The sequence below is a fragment of the Papio anubis genome, chromosome 10, assembly GCF_008728515.1.
Source record: "Papio anubis isolate 15944 chromosome 10, Panubis1.0, whole genome shotgun sequence".
NCBI classification, from domain to species: domain Eukaryota; kingdom Metazoa; phylum Chordata; class Mammalia; order Primates; family Cercopithecidae; genus Papio; species Papio anubis.
Window position 1 is genome coordinate 120,314,731 of NC_044985.1, and position 20,263 is coordinate 120,334,993.

General features: G+C 41.0%; 1 protein-coding gene across 4 annotated transcripts in view; it reads right to left on the reverse strand.

Moving 5' to 3' along the window:
* Window positions 1-20,263, reverse strand: part of IQCA1 (IQ motif containing with AAA domain 1) — a 164,053-nt gene that overhangs the window by 111,101 nt on the left and 32,689 nt on the right. For all 4 annotated transcript variants that reach the window (XM_021924179.2, XM_009183394.3, XM_003908124.4 and 1 more), the window contains one exon: window positions 11,504-11,709. In XM_021924179.2, the coding sequence (XP_021779871.1) occupies window positions 11,504-11,709 (206 nt within the window). The remainder of the gene's footprint in view (window positions 1-11,503; window positions 11,710-20,263) is intronic.

Genomic DNA, 20,263 nt, shown 5'->3' on the forward strand with positions numbered 1-20,263 from the left:
CAGGCTGGTCTCGAACTCCTGACCACAGCTGATCCACCTGTCTCGGCCTCCCAAAGTGCTGGGATTACAAATGTGAGCCACTGTGCCCGGCCCAGTTTTAATTTTTTAGTGGTGTCCTTCCCCTCTTTAGAGTGATTCTCTGCCCTGGATGGCATGCAGAGGGTAGCAGTGACTGCTTAGCCCATGGGTTCTTCAGGTCATGCCCCATTGGCAGCAGCAGGGATCTCGTTTGTCACTTGGATTCCAGTGGGATGGACAGAAAAGCACAATAGAGGGTATACTGGGACCCAAGGGTGCAACCTGGAACAGCAGGTCCATAAAGAGAAAATCCATTCAGTGCATTTGCCAAAGAGCCCTGAATCTGTCTTTCATCATGACTTGGCGCCTGGATAAACCAAGAGAGCCTAAAGCTGCTGGATGTTCTTAATTTGTTTTACTGTGATGACTGACATCAAAACCTGCAATTTCACGTGAGCATGCACCTGTCCCTAAGGCCTCAGTGAATAATGCCTGGACCTTAAGTTCTCATCCAACCTCTTCCTCCATTCAACCTAATATATTTTCCACCAAAGCAAACAGTAGAAAAAGTTATTTGCCTTCTCATATGAGTAACCTATACATGGTTCACATCTCTACAGATCACAGCTGCTTTTGAGAATTTACTAAAAATATAATTACACAAGGAATTCAAAATAATGAGCCTCTAACTCACCTCTCTGTATGTGACCATCAGTCTCCCTCTGTCTTTCTAAAACCTCTTTTTTCATGCTGAAAGTAATTCACGCTCCATGCAGAAAACGGACTACAAAGGGAAAGAATACATACAGCCATGGGCCTCAGAAGATATCTATTGTGAACCTTCAGGTGGCTTCCTTTGATGTCCTTAGAAGTCCTCAGAGAGAACAATTCTGAACTTTCTCTTGAGAAACAATTCCAGTTTTACACAATGCTCGCGTTTCAAAAAGTCTTTACTCACCCAGATTGTAGTTCTCAATCTGACAGTAACTAGGCAGGTTTTTAGCCAAGTTACCTGACTTTTCTGAGTCTGCTTTGTCATCTATAAAATAATTGGGGCAAGCCACAGCCAGCTTTCTCAAATCACGCGATTCTTCTCCTTCTCTCTTTCTCCCCTCCTCTGTCTTTTTCTCTTTTCCTTTTAACTACACAGAACCATCACTACGCTCTGCATGAAGATGCTAAGAAGTAGGAGAGAGGCAATTAGGAGTTAGGAAAGACCCGGGTTCCCAGGTGGCACCTAGTGAGCCATGTGACTTTGTGCAACCACCATCTGTTTCAAACAAAATGCTGACCACCTACCACTCCTCTGCAACACGTGGCTGAGGACATTTGTGCTGGCATGCTCAGAAGGAGGAGACCCACTTGGTGTTGTGGGAATCAGAAACCTGAATATTAATTCCAGCTTCACCTGTTACGAGCCATGAGCCCTGAGAAAGCCACTGAGCATGTCTAAGACTTGGGTTCCCATGACAACTTTCTGGGGCAGCACCTGGTGCCGTCCCCTTGCCTAGCAGGAGCAGCAGAGAAATGCAAGTTCATCTGAGAGAAAGGACCAGCTTTTAAAGGTGTGACTAGTGAGGGGAGGTGCTGCAGGCCTGAGAGCTCGGAGATACTAGCAGGGAGAGCATCAGGCTGGAGTGGAGGGAGGAACGTGAAGACGTGACATTCTGTCCATTGCCCGAAGCTCTCTGGACAGTGAGTATGGTCGCTCTCGCTATTTGCGAATTAGCTCTCGAGTTCGACTGGCATCTACTGGGAAGATGACAGACAAGGAATCTGGAGGTCTCCCCAGGTCCCGCAAGCCTTCGAACGACAAAGCTGAACTCGCAGAACTGTACACTGAAAGGGGAGAATTTTACTGCATTTAAGCTGTATCTTAATTTTAAAAATGAAAAAAATAAAAATAAAAAACAAAACAAAAAAAAACAACGAAGCGTTTCAAGACCTCCTCCAGAAAGAATGAGCATTTGCTGGCGATCTGGAGGCATGCCCTGGAGACTCAAGCATACTGCGTGCTGTTTTTTTCTTTTTTTTTTTTCAGTTTGTCTGCCCTGTTATTATCCCCTCAGCTGCATGCCCACCCCCACCACTGGCAGCCCTTGCTCTCCGCGCCTCCACCACCAGCCAGTCTCTCCTTTTGTAGGTTGGCAATGCAGCATTTTGACTGTGGGAGCCAAAGAAGCTGTGTACAGCTGTGAATACAAAGGCCCCAGACTCCAGAATAAAAACATGGGGTACTATGGATATGGGAAACATCCAAATTGCAAGTCATTTATTTGAGAATCTGATAGACTTTCTATAGGTTTAACATGATTACTGAGGGTGTATCTTGTGCCACATATTGTTCTAAGGGCTTTATAGTTACAAATCTATATTACTCTACCTATAAGGTAGGTACTATTACTATACCTACCTCCTTTTTAAGATGAGGAAATTGAGGCACAGAAAGGTTAAGTAACTGGCTCAAGGTCACACAGCCTGCAAGTGATAGAGCCGGGATTTGAACCCAGGCAGCCTGGCTCTAGGGCCTCTGCTCCTCTGCATGTATGTGGCATTTGCAATGCATTTGTTGATTAGAGATACAGAAGACACCATCACATCACAAGACTGAAAGCAGTGGCTGGTCTACACCCTCAGTCAGGCTCGTGTGCTGAGGACCCTGACAACCTCAAACCCCCGAGTTTTCCCAGGTCACCCCACTTCTGACTGATTATGTGTTGGCTTAAAAGATGGAATGTGGCTACCTAATTTACATCACTTTCAGATTCCTCAAGCTTATGTGAATTAAAAGGAATCTGCTAAAATCAGACTAGCAATGCCCTTCGGCCAGTGCCAGAGCTGGCACCTGATGGGAGTAGGGTAGAGGGTGGGTGTTTACTCCCTCTGTACTGAAGAATGAGCTGGAAGTCAGGCATATTTTCAACAAATGAAGTAACAGGCATAGGTGGCGGAGAAATGGCAATGTTCCATGATAGTGCAATTTGGAATTTTCACTTGGAAAGACTGTGAGGCCTAGAATCAGTCCCAGGGTCCAGAGATGACAGCCACTCAGGTGGCTCCGAAGCCCATTGGGAGATGAGGAGAGGCTGCTGCATCTTCAGGGGCAGGAGCCCACAGTCCCAAGGCTGGCTGTGGGCCACGCAGCCCACCTGGGCTTCAGGCTTCTCTGTTATCACCCCAAGGGGCTGGATGAAGTTACAGCTGAGACCCCTTTATGATACTTTAACGTGAAGCTTATTGATACATCCTGAGACCTAGACGGCAGTTCAAGCCGTGAGAAAAACCAATCAGAGCAAGATGTTTTCTGATAACAAGTGTACCCGTGACTGCTCTGTCCAATATGGGAGCCACTAGCAACAAGGGGCCATCAAAGCTTAAATTTAATGAAATAAAATGAACTGAAATTAAAAATTCAGATCCTCAGTCACCCCAGCCACCTTTCAAGTGCTCAGTGGCCCCATGTGGCCAGAGGCTACCACACCAAACAGTGCACATCAAGCACGTTTCCACCACTGCACGAAGTCCTATTGCACAGCCCTGGTCAGGACAAATACAAACGTCTGTAATTTCCTCCTTCGTTATGAATGCTATTCATGAATGAACAGGATTATGACGCTCATCTCATAAAGCTGTTGAGAGTTGTAGTAGACACTGAATAATGATCCCTAAAGATACTGAGTGCAAATCCCCAGAGTCTGTAAATGGTATTGCATATGAAAAAAGGGGTTTTGTAGATGTGATTAGATTCATGAGAGGGGGAGATGATTGTGGATTAGTCAGGTATGTCCTAAATGCAGTCTTAAGTGTCCTATAAGAGAGGGGTAGAAGGAGATTAGATGCACATAGAAGACAACGAGGTAACGTGACCACAGAAGCACAGAACAGAGCGATGTGACCACAAGCCAAGGAATGCTGGAAGCCCCCAGAAGCTGGTAGAGGCAAGGAAGGGAGCTTCCGGAGGGAGCACAGCCCTGCCAGCACCTTGATGTCAGTCTCCCAACCTGTGAACTGGGAGAAAATAAATTTCTATTGTTTTAAGCCACCAAGTTTGTGGTAATTTGTTACAATTCAACAGTAAACCAATACAAGGGTTAAATCAGTTAAAGTATAAAGCACTTCAAATTCCTGATGTAGAATTATAGAATGAGTGCTCAGTAACTGTGAGTCTCTATTATTATTATTATTGAATACACACCTAATGTGTCCAACCACCAAAATGGTTCTAATTACAGGGGAGGCCAGGGGCGGGGTACAGGGAAGGAGCCCACACTTGAGTTGTGACTCTGGGAGGAGGAGATAGGGCCAAAGGTTTAAGTAGAGGGCATCAGTGTTTGCTTGATGAACAACTGAAGCGCCTCCAAACCCAAAGCATGTTCCTTAAATTGCAATATTTGACAAAAATAGCTATCTCAAATCGTTTATACAGTACAAAGAAAAATAATCACAACTATCACACTATCTAGAAAATTCTAGGCCTGTACAGCTTAAGTGTGAAGCAAGAGAAAACACACCGGCGTGGAGGCAGGACGTAAAATCCAAGAGAATTAACTAAAAAACTACAAGAACTAATGTGGGAATTCACTTAGGGATGCACACACTATATACAAGTCTGCAACCAATCACAAGGAAAATATTGGAAGAAAATCTCATTCGAAACAGAAAATGCACACATAAAATGCATACCCTCAACAAGTAATTTGTGGGGCCCAAGTATGTTATTTGCATCACCTCATTTGACCCTACAGAGTCAGAGAAGTGATACTCAGGGGCTCCCAGCCAGCAAGGGGGCATTCGCTGGCAGAAACCGTGCAATGGGCTGCTGGGACAGTATCGTTTTTCTCACTGTTGCTTTCTTTCCCTCTCTTTCTGGCTTTCCTATAAGCCAGTTAAATTAAAAAAAAAAAAGGCCGGACGCGGTGGCTCACGACTGTAATCCCAGCACTTTGGGAGGCTGAGGCAGATGGATCACCTGAGGTCAGGAGTTTGAGACCAGCCTGGCCAACATGGTGAAACCCCGTCTCTACTAAAAATACAAAAATTAGCTGTGCATGGTGGCGGGTACCTGCAATCCTGGCAACTCGGGAGGCTGAAGCACGAGAATTTCTTGAACCTGGGAGGTGGAGGTTGCAGGGAGCCGAGATTGCACCACTGCACTCCAGTCTGGGCAACAGAGTGAGACTCTGGCTCAAAAAACAAAAAAAGGCAAATGATAAACTGGGAAGTCATTATTGCAATAATTCAAAAGGCTTTGGTATCTGTAATACATATATAACTACATTTTAGAGATCACCTAAAGAAAAGAAAAAAAACACCCAAAAGGGAAGCGGATAAATGACTGGGCATTTTACAATGCTTGTGACAAAGAAACCAAAAGATTCTTTAACCTCCCTATTAATACAATGCACACAAATTAAAAGATGACTGAGATACCATTTTTCTTTTATCAATTTGGTAAAATATTTAAAAAGATCATAATCAATTAATTAACTAGTGCATCCATGCAATCGAAAGTGAGGCCATCAAAACAAAGATGGTTTTCTTTGGAAAAATATTTTAAGGACAAGGGAAAAGTCAATGTTAAATTTTTACAAATTGGAGAAATGATACCTAAAACTGTAATTAAAATATATATGTGAAAGAAAAGGACTGGAAGGAAATTTATCAAAAAATTTCATGGTAGCTATCTCTACATCCTCACAGATGATTTCAATTTTCCTCTTTAAGCTCTATCTTGTGAATGCTCTACAGTGATCACTACTTTCAACATTGGGGAAAAAAACTTCATGTACAATAACGTAGAAATTGAATTAAAAAACAAAGAACCCCTTTTGGCAACTATAAGCGCTAATTCAATGAGATAAGCATAAGTATTCCGAATCGTGGGAGTGCATATTAACTGTAGCTTTTAAGAATTTGTTGAGCCATCATTGTGTGTCCTATTGGAATTTATCCTGAGGACTGACCATGTTTCATGTTTCAAAAGACAATATTTGCTTTTTATTTGCCTTTGATTTAAAAAAGCAACGAAAGGGATTTTATCAAAGTCAATCAGATAAGTATAATCCAATTAAGGAAAATAAATTCACTCTTGACCTTCCATTACTTCAAAAAGAGGCATTTTTACATCTTTGTGAAGTCTGCACAGCACACCCACGAGGATGACTCTAACTGGCCTCCAAACTGTCAGGTCAAGGACACTGGATAAAGTGTTCTCAAGGGACAGGCCAGTGAGGGCCGGATCTTCAAAGGTGCCCATAAACCCTGGGACAACTGAGAAGGCGCTCCCGGGATGACATCCAGAGCTGCTTCCGTCTCCCATGACCCTGCTGGGACCTCAGGTGGGGAAGCAACTCACATCCACGGCCAGCCCCGTCTCCCTACCCTTTGGTCAAAAGATGATTGCCACGGGTGTCTAAGGTATATTCATTGACGTTTCTAAAATCAGGGTGTCTTAAAAACGTAAAATCAACCCAAACAGATGGCCTTTCTTTTTCCTTACATATATGTTTTAGTGAGGGTTTTTATTATAAATATAAAAATAACACTTATTTTCTCTACTTCTAACAGTAGAGAAAAATATGAAACAAAAAGTAACCCTACCACTCTAGCCCCTAGAAGTAGCCATGCTGACAGTTTCTGGTGTATCCTTCCTGAAGTTTCCATCCATCTGCAAATATATATTTATTTTATTTATTTATTTTTTGAGGCGGAGTCTTGCTCTGTTGTCCAGGCTGGAGTGCAGTGGTGCATTCTCGGCTCACTGCAACCTCCACCTCCCGGGTTCAAGCAATCCTCTCGCCTCAACCTCCTGAGTAGCTGGGATTACGGTCACCCGCCACCAAGCCCAGCTAATTTTTGCATTTTTAGTAGAGATGGGGTTTCACCATGTTGGCCCAGGCTGGTCTCAAACTCCTGACCTCAGGTGATCTGCTCACCTCAGCCTCTCAAAGTATTGGGATTACAGGTGTGAGCCACCGTGCCCGGCCTGCAAACATAGATTTAATAAGTTAAATCTGTTTGTGAATATATATATATATATATAAATATAAATATTTTAGCATATTTGGGGTTACAGTTGTACATAGTGCTTTCAACTTGGTTTTGCCACTTAATAATAAATTAGGTTTTACCCTGTCTATATGAAAGTAAAGAATCATTTCATTTACAGAAAATATATTTTTGAATACCTATTCTTTGACACACGAGAAAATGGGGGAAGTTCCTGATGAGGGAAATTCATGAACACTGAGCACACAGCATATAATCCTTGTTAGCTCTGGAAAGGACAGTTTTAGGTGTAAACCAACGTGATTTAATCAGAAGACTTAAATCTTTTGAAACAATGCCTTTCTACCTGCATTTCCATGATTGCAACTGCACAAAATCATCCCAAGTATATTTTCTCCAGACCCAATTATGTAACTGAATAAGAATGAAAAACTGTAATACCATTGGCTTGAAGCACCATTCACTGCTTATTCATGAAATTTATATACCAGTTTCATCCTGCTAGCAGGCACAGTCTTAATGGGACCTGCAGTTTACATGGGAGGGGGGCATCTGAGTGAGCAGTGGTTATAGTCTGGGAGAAATGACAGTGGCCCACACTTAAGAGGTCTAAGCACCCTTCATCTGTTCACAACTCCGTGAAACAGGGACGATTCTTGTTCTCATATCACAGATGAGGAAACCTACACACAGAGAAGCTAAGTGACTTGCCCAGGTGTACACAGCTATTTTGCGGGAAGCAATGACTCCAGTTTGCATTCCTAATCATTGTGTCAAACTGCTCGGAGGAGCAAAGCGGAGGGGCTCTCAGAGCTCACGGAGGAGACGGAAGGAACCTGGGAGGGAATGGTCAGGGGGCTTTCATCACAAGTCATTCTCAAGTTGAACAACAAAGCAGTGGGGCAGCACGGTGAGGAAGCGAAAGAGAGGAGTGAGGGTGGGGACCCTGAGTCCTTGGGACCCATCCTGTAAGGGCCTCAGTCAAAGAGCGGGGTGAATGTTGAGACCACAGCGGAAGCCCCGGAGTGGCTGACGAGAATCTGTGACCTTCGAGGCGGTGCTCATCTTCCCACCTGGGCAGCATTTTCGATGGTAGCAAAATGGAGGGGACCTGATGGATAGGCCCCTGAGACATGGGCCTGGCACCACCTATGTTCATGGGGGAGAACTAGCAGCCAGCAGAGCCGGGCTCAGACCCAAGAGGCTTGGACTGTGGGTGGCCGGTGCCTGGGGACAAGTGGCAGAAACCACGGGCTGCAAAGGAAGCCCCCAACAGACCAGGTGGGCCGGACCAGCACAGCCACACCACATGGCTGTAGAAACCCACCAGGGGCTGGGTGCGGTGGCTCACGCCTGTAATCCCAGCACTTTGGGAGGCCGACGCGGGTGGATTACTTGAGGTTAGGAGTTTGAGACCAGTCTGGCCAACATGGTGAAGCCCTGTCTCTACTAAAAATACAAAATTAGCCTGGTATGGTGGTGTGCACCTGTAATCCCAGCTACTCGGGAGGCTCAGGCAGAAGAATCACTTAAACTTGGGTGGCGGAGGTTGCAGTGAGCTGAGATCACATCACTGCACTCCAGCCGGGGTGACACAGCGAGACTGTCTCAAAAACAAACAAACACAAAACAAAAAAACCACCAGGGTATGAAATGGTGTGCCTGGCACTCTCCCCAGCTGCCAGCTGTTAGTGTAAGGATATGAAATTTCCTTTTACAGTCAGATGCAGTAAGGAGAAGAAAAATGGGGCAAGATTCTTGAGAGAGAGACATTTAAATTGACTTCAAATTTACCCAGGAGAGACAGTTAACCTGAAAGAGACTACTTTAAACCAGAAGAGACAAAGTCACCTATAATTGGCAAATGCAAGTCTTCCCTCCCCCACTGCTTTTTAAAATTATTTATTTATTGTCTTTTTTACTGTGACCCATTTTTGATGAAGATGCAAGTCTTATACCATGAGCAGGAGTGGGAGTCTGAGAACGATGGTAGTGACTGGAAAACTGGGTTTTGGTATTCTGGATAACAGAACATGATATTTTAAAGAACGACAAGCATTGGCATTTTTGCTGATATACTACTATTACTGTGATATATTTCTAACAGCTTTATGGAGGCCTGAGTGATATACAATAAACTGATCATATTTCAAGGATAGAATTTTATAAGTTTTGACAAATATATGCTCTCATGAAACCATCCCCAGAAAGCAAGGAGGAAAGTGATGGAGAAAGGAGGGCTATGTGCACATCGATACCATCTGCTCAATTAACAGCAGCCCTCCGTCTCCATTTATCATCATCAGTACAGAATTTACACAACATCAAATTCCTCATTTTAAATACCCCCTCATTCAAAATATCCCATTTTGCTATAAAATATCTCTGATAAATAAGACATAGAAAGAAAATCTCACAAATGTAATCAATTTTGAATTTTTAAAAGTCATCACTTTTAAAATTGTATTGTAGGAAAGGATGGAACTCTCAGTCAAAAGCATGTCACTGTTATGTCAAACACTCATGAAGAAACTTTAGTATAAAACTGAAGTATTATTGAGGACATAGTGTATTAGGATCCCACATAAAGTTAATACAAGAAGTTTATAGTACTTTAGATTTTTGTAAATCACTGTAAAAGTAATTGATATGTATTAGACACCTATTGCTGCATAACAAGTCATTCCAAGCCTTAGCAGCTTGAAACAACAAACACATATTGCATCACAGTTTATGTGGGTGGGGAATCAGATGTGGCTCAGCTGGGCGCCTCTGCTTCAAGGTCTCCCACAAGGCTGTCATCAAAGTGCTGGTGGGGACTGTGGTCTCATCTGATGGCTCACCTGGGTCAAGGGGATTCACTTCCAAGTCTATGCCTGTGGTTGGTGGGTAGCATTTAGTTCTCAGGCTGCTGGAGGGGGGCCCTCAGCTTCTCAATGGCTGTTGCTCGGGAGCCTCCCCCAGCTCCCTGCCATGTGGGCCTCTCCACTGGGCAGCAGACACTATGGTGGCTGACTCCTCTGAGCCAGCAAGGGAAAAGGCAAGTGAGAGAGCAGGAAAGGCAAGCAGGATGAAGGTGATATCCCATCACTCTAGCCATATCCTTGTCTTTGGAAGTGAGTTACTAGGTATACCTTACACTTCAGGGGAGGGATCACTGGAGGCCAGCTTAGAGGCTGCCTGCCACAGATATCTTTCAACAGAATCTTTTGAGAGAAAGTTCGATTTTTCTACTGCCAACATTTAAATTCTCTGGTCCTGATGAGCTAACCACAGTTGGCGTCAGAACATCTTGAGACCTGATGTAATATGATGCAATACCCCATCAAGAAAACAGATGGCCAAGTCTGCCTTCTATGGCTCCTGGGATTTATCATAACAATCTGCCCTCTTTTCTTCCCTTCTTGAAATAAAATTGGTTTAAAAAATTCTTCTAATTAGGTTACCAACAAACTGTTCTGCTGTGTAGAAAAATTCTCTGATGAATACCATTTAAAAACCATCTTTTGTAAACAAGTTTTAACTCATTTAATGTTTCATTTAAGAGCATTAAAGAACACCCTTAAATATGAATACGCTTGGAGCCTTGTCCCCAAAACTACCTATCTACCCATTTGATAAAGTTTGGATGCCCCCTCCAAATCTCATGTTGAAATGTGATCCCTAGCGTTGGAGGTAGGGCCTGGTGGGAGGTGTCTGGGTCATGGGGGCAGATCCCTCATGGCTTGGTGCTGTCCTTGCTATAGTGAGGGAGTTCTTGCAAGATCTGGTTGTTTAAAAGTGTGTGTGGCACCACCCTCCCACTGCCAACCCCACACTCTCTCTTTTGCTCTTGCTCTTGCCATTTGACATGCCTCCTCCTGCATCACCTTCCACTGTAAGTTGAGTTAAAGCTCCCCAAGGCAAACAGGAGCAGATACCAGCACTATGCTTCCCGTAAAGCTTGTAGAACCTTGAGCCAATTAAGCTTCTTTTCCTTAGAAATTATCTGGCCTCAGATATTTCTTCATAGCAATGCAAGAACCACATAACACACCATCATTTCAAGGAGACCTGGTGGCCAGGTGTCAAGTCCCAGGAATCAGCAGCTGCCTCAAAGCATTATGACCGAGAGGGACCATGATCGAGAATCTCAAGCTTGTTACAAGTAGAGAGGCTGGCTAGATGCCAGAAGGGAAGGTTGTTTCTGGGTCCCGTGGCTTTCGGACAGACCTGGCATGTGAAGTCCTGCCATCCTGGGGCTATGTCATGCACCCATTATATTCCAAGCCATGTGGTCACAGAGGCACTATGTGGGCCGTTTTTCCATATTTAAAAAAATGAATTTCTGAATTCTTAGCCTTGGCACTTCACGCTTCTAAAACGAAGCCAAGAAACCTCATGACTCTATATCAATATGCTTCTGTGCTTAAAAACATACAATAACCTCAGACACTAAAGAACAGACTGGACATATCACGATGTAGTTCATATTCACCTGCATTCAATGAACCAATGCCGGATCTGGTCTTGAAGGTTCTCCTTGATGTCCAGGCCTTCTATCAACTTTAGGTCATTCTTGATGGTAACCAGGGCTTCCCTGTAGTCCTCTTCATGCTTCATCTGCACCTCGTTCCGCAGACGGTCCACCTTTTCAGCCTGGATTACTGTAGCACTGACTTCATTAAAGAGAGGAGGTGGATTCTGAAAATATATACAAACAAAAAGGTTTGAGGTCATAAAAGTTACAGAGCTGGCAAAAATATCAGAAACTAAACAAATGTGTTAATATCTTCCATAGTGTCCTAGCAAAGGCAAATAAGAAATGCAAGCATCCAGAGGAAGCAAAGCTAACTGAGTACATTTACTCAGTGTATTTAATCCACAGTCCCTGACGTAATGCTTTATGTTCTTTTGTTTTGAAGTTTTCAGCTTCAATATGTTTGAGGTTTCTCTCTTGTCAACAACATAGATCTGGATTAAAAAAACTCAATCTGAGAATTATAGAAAAGAAAAATTTTATTCATTGTATAGAAGAAACATTTGGAGATAATCTTCTTATCTTAAGTTTCTTATCTAACACACTTTCTTTTTGTTTTGTTTTGTTTTTTTCCTTTCCTACCTTCTGCTGGATTTATGGAGTTAGTTTTATTCATTCTTATCATGTAGTGGTTTAAAAATTATACATCTTATTTTAATCTTCTACTGGTTATCTTAAAATTTTAACATGTTACTTAATATCTATATTTCTATCTGTCTAGAATTTATCATAATCTAGAGCTTCTTTGAACAAGTATAGGACCTATGCATGTGTTCACTTTTCTTCCCACAACCTCTCATTTTATAATATCATAGACTGTAATTAATTTTGAAAACATGTGTTTACATTTAACTATGAGATGTCCTGGTTTCTCTGTTTACCCTTTGCATTAGTCCATTTTTGCACTGCTATAAAAGAATACTGGAGGGTGGGTAATTTATAAGGAAAATAAGTTTATTTTGGCTCATAGTTCTGCAGGCTGTACGAGAAGCATGGTGCCAGCATCTGCGTGGCTTCTGGTGAGGCCTCAGGAAACTTACAATCACGGCAGAAGATGACAGGGAGCCAGTGCCTCGCGTGGTGAAAGGGAGCAAGAGAGAAAGAAGGGGAGGTCCCAGATTCATATAAAAAACCAGATCTTGTGTGAACGGAGAGAATTCGCTTATCACCAAGAAGATGGTGCTAAGCCATTCATGAGAGATCTGCCCCCATGATCCATCACCTCCCACTAGGCTCCACCTCCAACATTAGGAATCACATTTTAACACGAGATTTGGAGGGGACAAGCATCCAAACCATATGACCCTTGTTCTTTTTTGTATTCAGTTTTCCTTTTGCTGAAGTATGTCCTTGAGTGTAACTTTCAGAATGAATATGTACAGCCATAAATATTATAAGGACTTGCATTTGTAAGGATGTCTTCATTTGGTCCCTCCCACTTGAATGGCATTTTGGTAGTTCCTTTGAGGAATTCTACTTCTAATATGTAGAGTTTCCAGCTCCATTTTTGCAAACGGAATTGTTGTTCCTTTGCAAGTAAGCTGTTTACCTCCCTGAAAGTATTTATAATGCTTTACTCTTAAGAGTTTTGAAAGTTCATTAAAATGTATCTAGGTGTAGGCATTTCTTCATTCATTGTATTCTCCTTTGGTAGGTCTATTCAATATAAAGAATTACCTTCAACTCTTCGAGTTTTCCTTCTATTATCTCTTTCTCTCCATTTCCTTGTCTGCAGTAAACATTAGATAAATGCCAGACCACCAGATTGATCTTTCATGACTCTGAGCTTTTATATTTTCCATTTGTCTATTTGCACTAGGTGATAGTGCAAATAGGAGAAAAAAATCACTATGTTATAGCGCAGATAGGAGATTTCTTTAGCTTTATCTTCCAGAACCAATTTGCTTTTCAGTTATGTATACCATTTGGATTATTTAAATTTTGGAGTGGTTACTGTTGTTGTTTTAATTTTGGGCATGCTCTTATATTCCCAGAATAGTTTCTTATTTTATACTTGTTCCTTTCTTATTTTTTGTAGTCACTATGGTGAACACTATTGTGATTGTTGTCATTAGGACAGGCTGCACCAATAGCTAAGTGGGCGAAATCCAGGAATACTAGGGAGCTCTGGAGTAAAGAAATGTCCAAGGGTAAGAGAACAACGTTAAAGTCCATTTTGAAAGCTGTGAAACAAGAATATGACAAAATTCAAGACCCTGTTTATAAGAGACATTAGCAAAACTATAAACTTAAATCAATTACTTCAAAAAAATCATTATCTTAAAGATTCAATTCATGTCTTAAACTAAAATTTTGAACGAATTAGTTAAATGTAACACAAATGTACACACACATATACACACACTCTCAAAGAAATACCTATGAACCTCTGGAGGTGGGAGGGATTTCACAATGAAGATGTCGTTAAAATACAGTGTCCACTCACCCCATAAAGTCAGTGAAAAGAGAACAGGAAACCACATATATCATACTTGGTAAATATATGCATTAGAAAATCCTAAGGAAATTTGAGCCAATTTTCTAAGTTTAGTAAAATAAGAACAAACAACTTTTCTTTTTTGGAGACAAAGTCTCACTCTTTGTCACCCAGGCTGGAGTACAATGGCACAATCTCAGCTCACTGCAACCTCTGCCTCCTGGGCTCAAGCAATCCTCCCACCTCAGCCTCCTGAGTACTGGGAGTACAGGTGCGCACCACCACACTTGGGTGATTTTTTATACTTTTTGTAGAGATGGGGTCTTGCTGTGTTGCCCAGGCTGGTCTTAAACACCTAAACTCAGGCAACTCACTCGCCTCTGCCTCCTAAAGTGCTGGGATCACAGGGGTGAACCACCATGCCTGGCTGAGAAAATACAACTTTTATGATGCTAGAAGAAAAACCCTAAAAATTACTTTTTAAAGTAATATAAAAGCAAATATAGAATGAGAATTACAGAATCATTTTAAAGAACAATGTTAAAAACAAATGATCATTAATTGCCTCAATAAAGGTGCTCAAAAGCATGACTTTTCTTTATATTATGTATTTGTGTCAAAACTGAACAGTAGGAATTTCCTTTATATTATCATTAAAATATCCAGTTCTTATATTGTCCAGGTAATGTTTTTCATTCCTAGTGTTTACATCTTAAGTGTGTAAGACATATAGCATAGCATAAATTCATATAGAGACTTTAATCTCTCCAATGGCTAATTTAGTTTTCATGGAGATGTTAAAATGGATCTCTGCAATAAATGACCCAAATTTTTTTTTTTGCCTCTGATTGAAGTCTTGTATTAATAATGTCACAATTACCTACTGTATAATGTATCATCTGGTGTAGCTTTTCTCCAAATTATGTTGTTCCTGTCGTTATTTGTAGATTTCCTTCATAGACGTATACAGACAAACTATATTTTACCTGAGTCTTTTCTCCTTTCATCCCTACAAATGAATGAATGAGCAAGTGATTCTAATTTGTGTCTTGTCAACAGCCCTATACGATGTGTCCAAGAAACTTCCTAATACTTCCACAATCCATGAGTGCAACAAAACACTCAGCTGTCACTGGATTTTCCTAATAGCCCCTTGGCATGGTTCCTGTCTTACATATTCCTGTGCTGCGTTTCTTTATTCATGTCCACATCTATTTTCATTTCATTTTATTTTTATTTATATGTTTTTTTTGTGAGACAGAGTCTCACTCTGTTGCCCAGGCTGGAGTGCAGTGGCACGATCTCGGCTCACTGCAACCTCTGCCTCCCGGGTTCAAGTGGTTCTCCTGCCTCAGCCTCCTGAGTAGCTGGGACTACAGGAGTGCACCACCACACCCAGCTAATTTTTGTATTTTTAGTAGAGACGGGGTTTCACCACGTTGGCCACACATCTATTATTTGAGGTAAGAATGAGGACATGACTATCCTACTGAACAGATGAGGAAACAGAGGTTCAGAACTCAGTGACTTTCCTGTCATTCCACGTTAATGAAGAATCCAGCAATAAGGCTTCCCGGCTCCTTTAGTGCTGTGTTTCTCCTATTACACCACGCTGTGCTGTTAATATGTGTGTATTCATGCATGTTTCTTGATATAGACTTTCTCTGACAAAAATACATTTGGGTCATTTGTGGCTCCTTTCTCTGGTTGCTTTTGAATTTAAAGGTTATAACATATTTAGGTCCTATGTTAATGAGCAGCTTTTCCTTTGGGCTAAAACATCTTTTCCTCTTTAGCAACTTTGGTCATGTGGAATTCAAATTTGTTAACTCACTGCATAAACAGCAACTCATTTAAAAATAAATTACAAATATTAAAGGGAGATAGAGAACACGATAGTATACTATATATTGAAATACATCAGCTGTAGAATAATGCATCTTAATGAAGGCTTCCCATGTGAATAAACCATTATATTTACAAGCTTTCCATAGTTAATGACCCAGAACTGGATAACGAAACCTACATTTATAGCAAGGTCCTCTGTCAGCAAAAATATACATATTAATAATTGATGTTGCTGTAAAAATAGGACATAATGTGATGCCTCCTGAGTTTGTGGGGAAATAGGACTACATGGTCCATTAACTTAAAATGCTTATCTAATGTTTGATGGGCTTTGTCTTTAAAAATCCTTCTTCAAATTAGTAAGAGAAAATGGACATTTGTCCACATGAAAGTCTGTTCAATTTATCAGCTGCAAATATACTTGCAAATAAGTGACTGAATGCTGTTAACTTTCTGGGGCAGCTCGCTGTCTCGCTGGATTGTGCTCTTTGTGGCGCTTTGTTGTTACCGAAGGCAAAGAAGGAGCAGGGTAGACATCTATTCCCAGCAAATGACCATCCTGTGAAATTTCTTGCCATCGTCAATGCAGAGATTGATGAGCACTGCGGCGCCCCTGGACACCTCAGTGTTCATTAGGAAGCACTTAGAGGCGCGTGTTCGGTCAGATCATTGGGCTCGCCGCATGCCCTGGCTCTAATTTTGCACATGGAAGACCTCACGCTGAGGAATGCACCACTCCTTAGTTGGTTCATTTCAAGATCATGCGAAGAGGGAGGTGTTCTTTAGTTTATTAAAATCAGCCATTTTGTTTCATCATTTCATTTCAGAGTAATATATCTATATTTATGTATCTGTGTTTATACAATATACCTACTCATAAAGATGAGCCCAGCAGGAGAAGTGAAGAAAGATAGTACGGATAGCTAGAGCTGATGGTTTGCTTTTACCCTCTGCTCAGAGCAAAGTTATGGTAAATCTTTATCTGAGATGCAACAATTTTAGTGGGCACAAAACTATTAAAGAATAAAAAATGTTCTAGCCTGTTAAGCCTAATTTCTGAAAAAATTTTTAGTATGTAAAAAAAATAGCTTTATTAGGAACTGGGTTATAAGAGGTCTAGTTGTGCTTATAATTAATTAGTGGTGTGCTACTTTCTTTAAACATATATTAAAATAAACACTTTGATGGCATTTATGGTTTGCTAGGCACTATTTTACGCAGTTGAAAAGTATCAACTCCCTTATTTCTCAACACAGCCTTATGCTACTAGGTAGCATTATTATCTTCATCTTTATATGACAAAATTGAGGCACAAAGAAGTCAAGGAACTTGTCCAGGGTCACACAGCTAGGAAGTGGCTAGGGCTTTGGCCTGAGGCTTCTATTTCTGGAGTCTCTGTTCTTACTCTCCGTGCTTTGCTGTCTCTCTTTGCTGATAGGTTTCCTCCGACTTAAAAAAAAATTTATGGGTACTATAGACCATACTTTTACAAAAAATGTGCATTTGTAATTGCAATACCGCTGAACTGCCTTGCAAAGAGGCTGGGCTATTTACTCTCCCCTCACAAGAAGTGCATGACAATGTCTGTGCTTCTATACCTTGCCAACACTGTAACGTTAACTTTTTTGATATTTGCTAACTTAAGTAGGTAAAAGATGGCAATTTAAGAAGCATTTTTGAATTATGAATGATGTGAGCATCTAAATGCATGTTAATAATCTATTTTAAAAATTAACAGCTAACACTTACGTAGTGCTTACTGCATGCTACTACTGCCAGACACTAGTTTAAATGCCTTACAGATAGCAATTTCTTTAATGCTTAACACAAATCTATGAGCTAGGAGTTATTACTGCCTCCATTTTACATGTATAGAAACTGTGGCACAAAGGGGCCAAGGTGCCAGCCCAAGTTCACACAGCTAGAAAATAGTCGAACTGGAATCTGAACCCAGGTAGGTTGGCTCCGGGATTCTTGACCTTAACGGCTTTAAATTGCTGCATTACATCACTTTGCAATGAGCCCTCGTATTAGATAAGTAAAGGCAGATGTCCTGCCCTAGAATGTAGACAAAGGAGTCCTGGGCTCAGGGGACAAACAGAGGGGTAAGGAAGAGAATTCTTTTCATCATTTAGTCTCTGATGATCTGGAGACCTGAGACAAGAATAAAACTGCATCCCAATACGAAGAAAAAACTAAAAACAAAACCAGAGGCTCCCAAGTAACTAGACTGCAAAATCCCATGTAATAGAAAAGAAAACGGTGACTTCCTTTTTCTCCGCAAAGCCTCCTGAAGTGGCCTTTCGAAACCACAGATGCTTCCAGGCGTCCTTCTTGAAATTCTAATCTCCCCACTCAGGTGTCTGACGGCCCTGCAGACACAGTTGTACAGGACGCACTGCTTGTTGTGTTTGCAGACTTTTTGCTGGTGCCAAAACACAAGCTGTGTGCACAGGTAGCACCATTTTTGCCTCCACAATTCCCCCCTGCAGCTAGCTACAGTAGCCGCAGATGAGGTTTAAACCCTATGGGCTACTCCAAACCCTTTGCTTTACAGGATCATATTTTTAACAGACTACATTTTCAGTTCATAACTTCAGCAGTACATGATGACAAAGGCCAGGATGTTTTATAGTTTGAACTCAGTTGCACATGTATTTACACAACAATTTATTTATTTTGAATTTTTTTTTGTTGCATGAAATTATTTTGTGTTTTGTTCCATGAAAAGTTGTAGTTCTGGATAGTTTTCCACTCTATGAATCAGTCAGATATCGTGACAACATACTATAATTTTTCAAGATAATTAACATCAGCCAGCATTCCATGATGGCACATCTTATTCCAAGCTCCAGGCCAGACCATTTTCCTTCAGTCTGTCCTAAGGGCCTCCTAACAGCATCTCTGTGAAATAGGTAGCACTCTCCTGCCCTTAGAGAAGAAGAAACTGAGGCTCACTGGTAAGTATGTCACTCAAAATCCTTCCATTGGCACACTGCAGAGCTGGGCTTTGAGCCTAGCTCTGTCTGCCTGGGAAGCGCACACTCCCAACTGTCCTCCAACCCCATGCCTGGTTCTCCCTCAATGCAGGGGAGCAGGCCTTCAAAGCTGGTGCCTGGAAACTCACACTCGTTTCCAAGGTGCTGCTTCCTTCCCAGGACATGTAGAGAACAGCCCTTTTGCATTTAAAAAGTGTAACAAAACAAAAACAAAGTCAAACAAAACCCCACAAATTACAGCGAATCTATTTTTTGAGAATTTTTTTAAAAAATAAAAACAATCAAAGATCATCTGCAGCAAATATGATGAATAATACACATGACCAAGCTAGACTACATAGTTTCATTTCATTTTGAAATGAAAGTGTGATCATCAAAGAGTCATTTAGATTCTTTGCTCACTTTGGCTTTGACAGCAATTCCCAAAGAGGAACCCCATGTTCTGAGGGCAACAAAAGCAGTTACAATATGCACAGAGCTTTCCCAAACGGAGTCTCGGGAGAGGGCCATGCTCATTTGGGCGCCCAAGCTCGTACTTGAGGTTAGCTGTTAATAAGAAAGAAATTGAATGTATTGGCCAAAAATAATTTAGAATACAGCTTGCTTCATGTTAGAGTGGGAAAGTGAACAGGGTTTTATGCTGCTTTTAGGATTCAGTAGATGCGTTTAAAAGTGACAGGTCTTCCTCTTTAATAAGTGTTTCCCCAGTGTTCTTTATTATAATGCAAACATTGATAGCTTCAGGGTAACATAAAATATATGATGGTCATGACTGTAGGACAAATTATTTCAAAGGGATCCACAAAATGAAATGTATTACAATCATTAAGTTTCCTTCTACTTGATCCACTCCATTGGCTCTGCCAATTAAAATAACTGCACATAAATTTTAGAGTGCTATTTATTTTTCTTTGTATTTTAGAATATAAATATTTAAAATGGCAATATCCAAAAAAAGATAATTTATAGGACAATGGTAAAAGAAACATTTGGTCAGGAATTGAAGGCATGATGATGTCTCTTGCTCTAATTTTGGTTTCAGTTACTAAATAGTCACTCCTAGAAATATGCCAAACCTCTCCTAAAGATACAAATATGGTTTAGATCAGATAAGTCAATGGTTTCTACATTGGTATAGTGCAACAAAATGAAATAACAAAAAATAAATTTTAAAATGAGTAGGTAATATCTTAACCAGTGATATAGTGGAAAATATATTCAATTGCAAACATTTCTTAGATTTAGGGTAACAGATTTCGGATTTTTAAAAGTGGTTTTCAGCCAGTGAACAGAAGATAACATTCTTTTAAAAACTGAATCCATATATCTCTTAATGGTGTAAAATTTCAATAGAACATGTCATGCCAAGTGAAGACATACTCAAGAAAAAAAAAAGCAAACTGAAGAAAGTCACATTGAATACAAAACAGACGT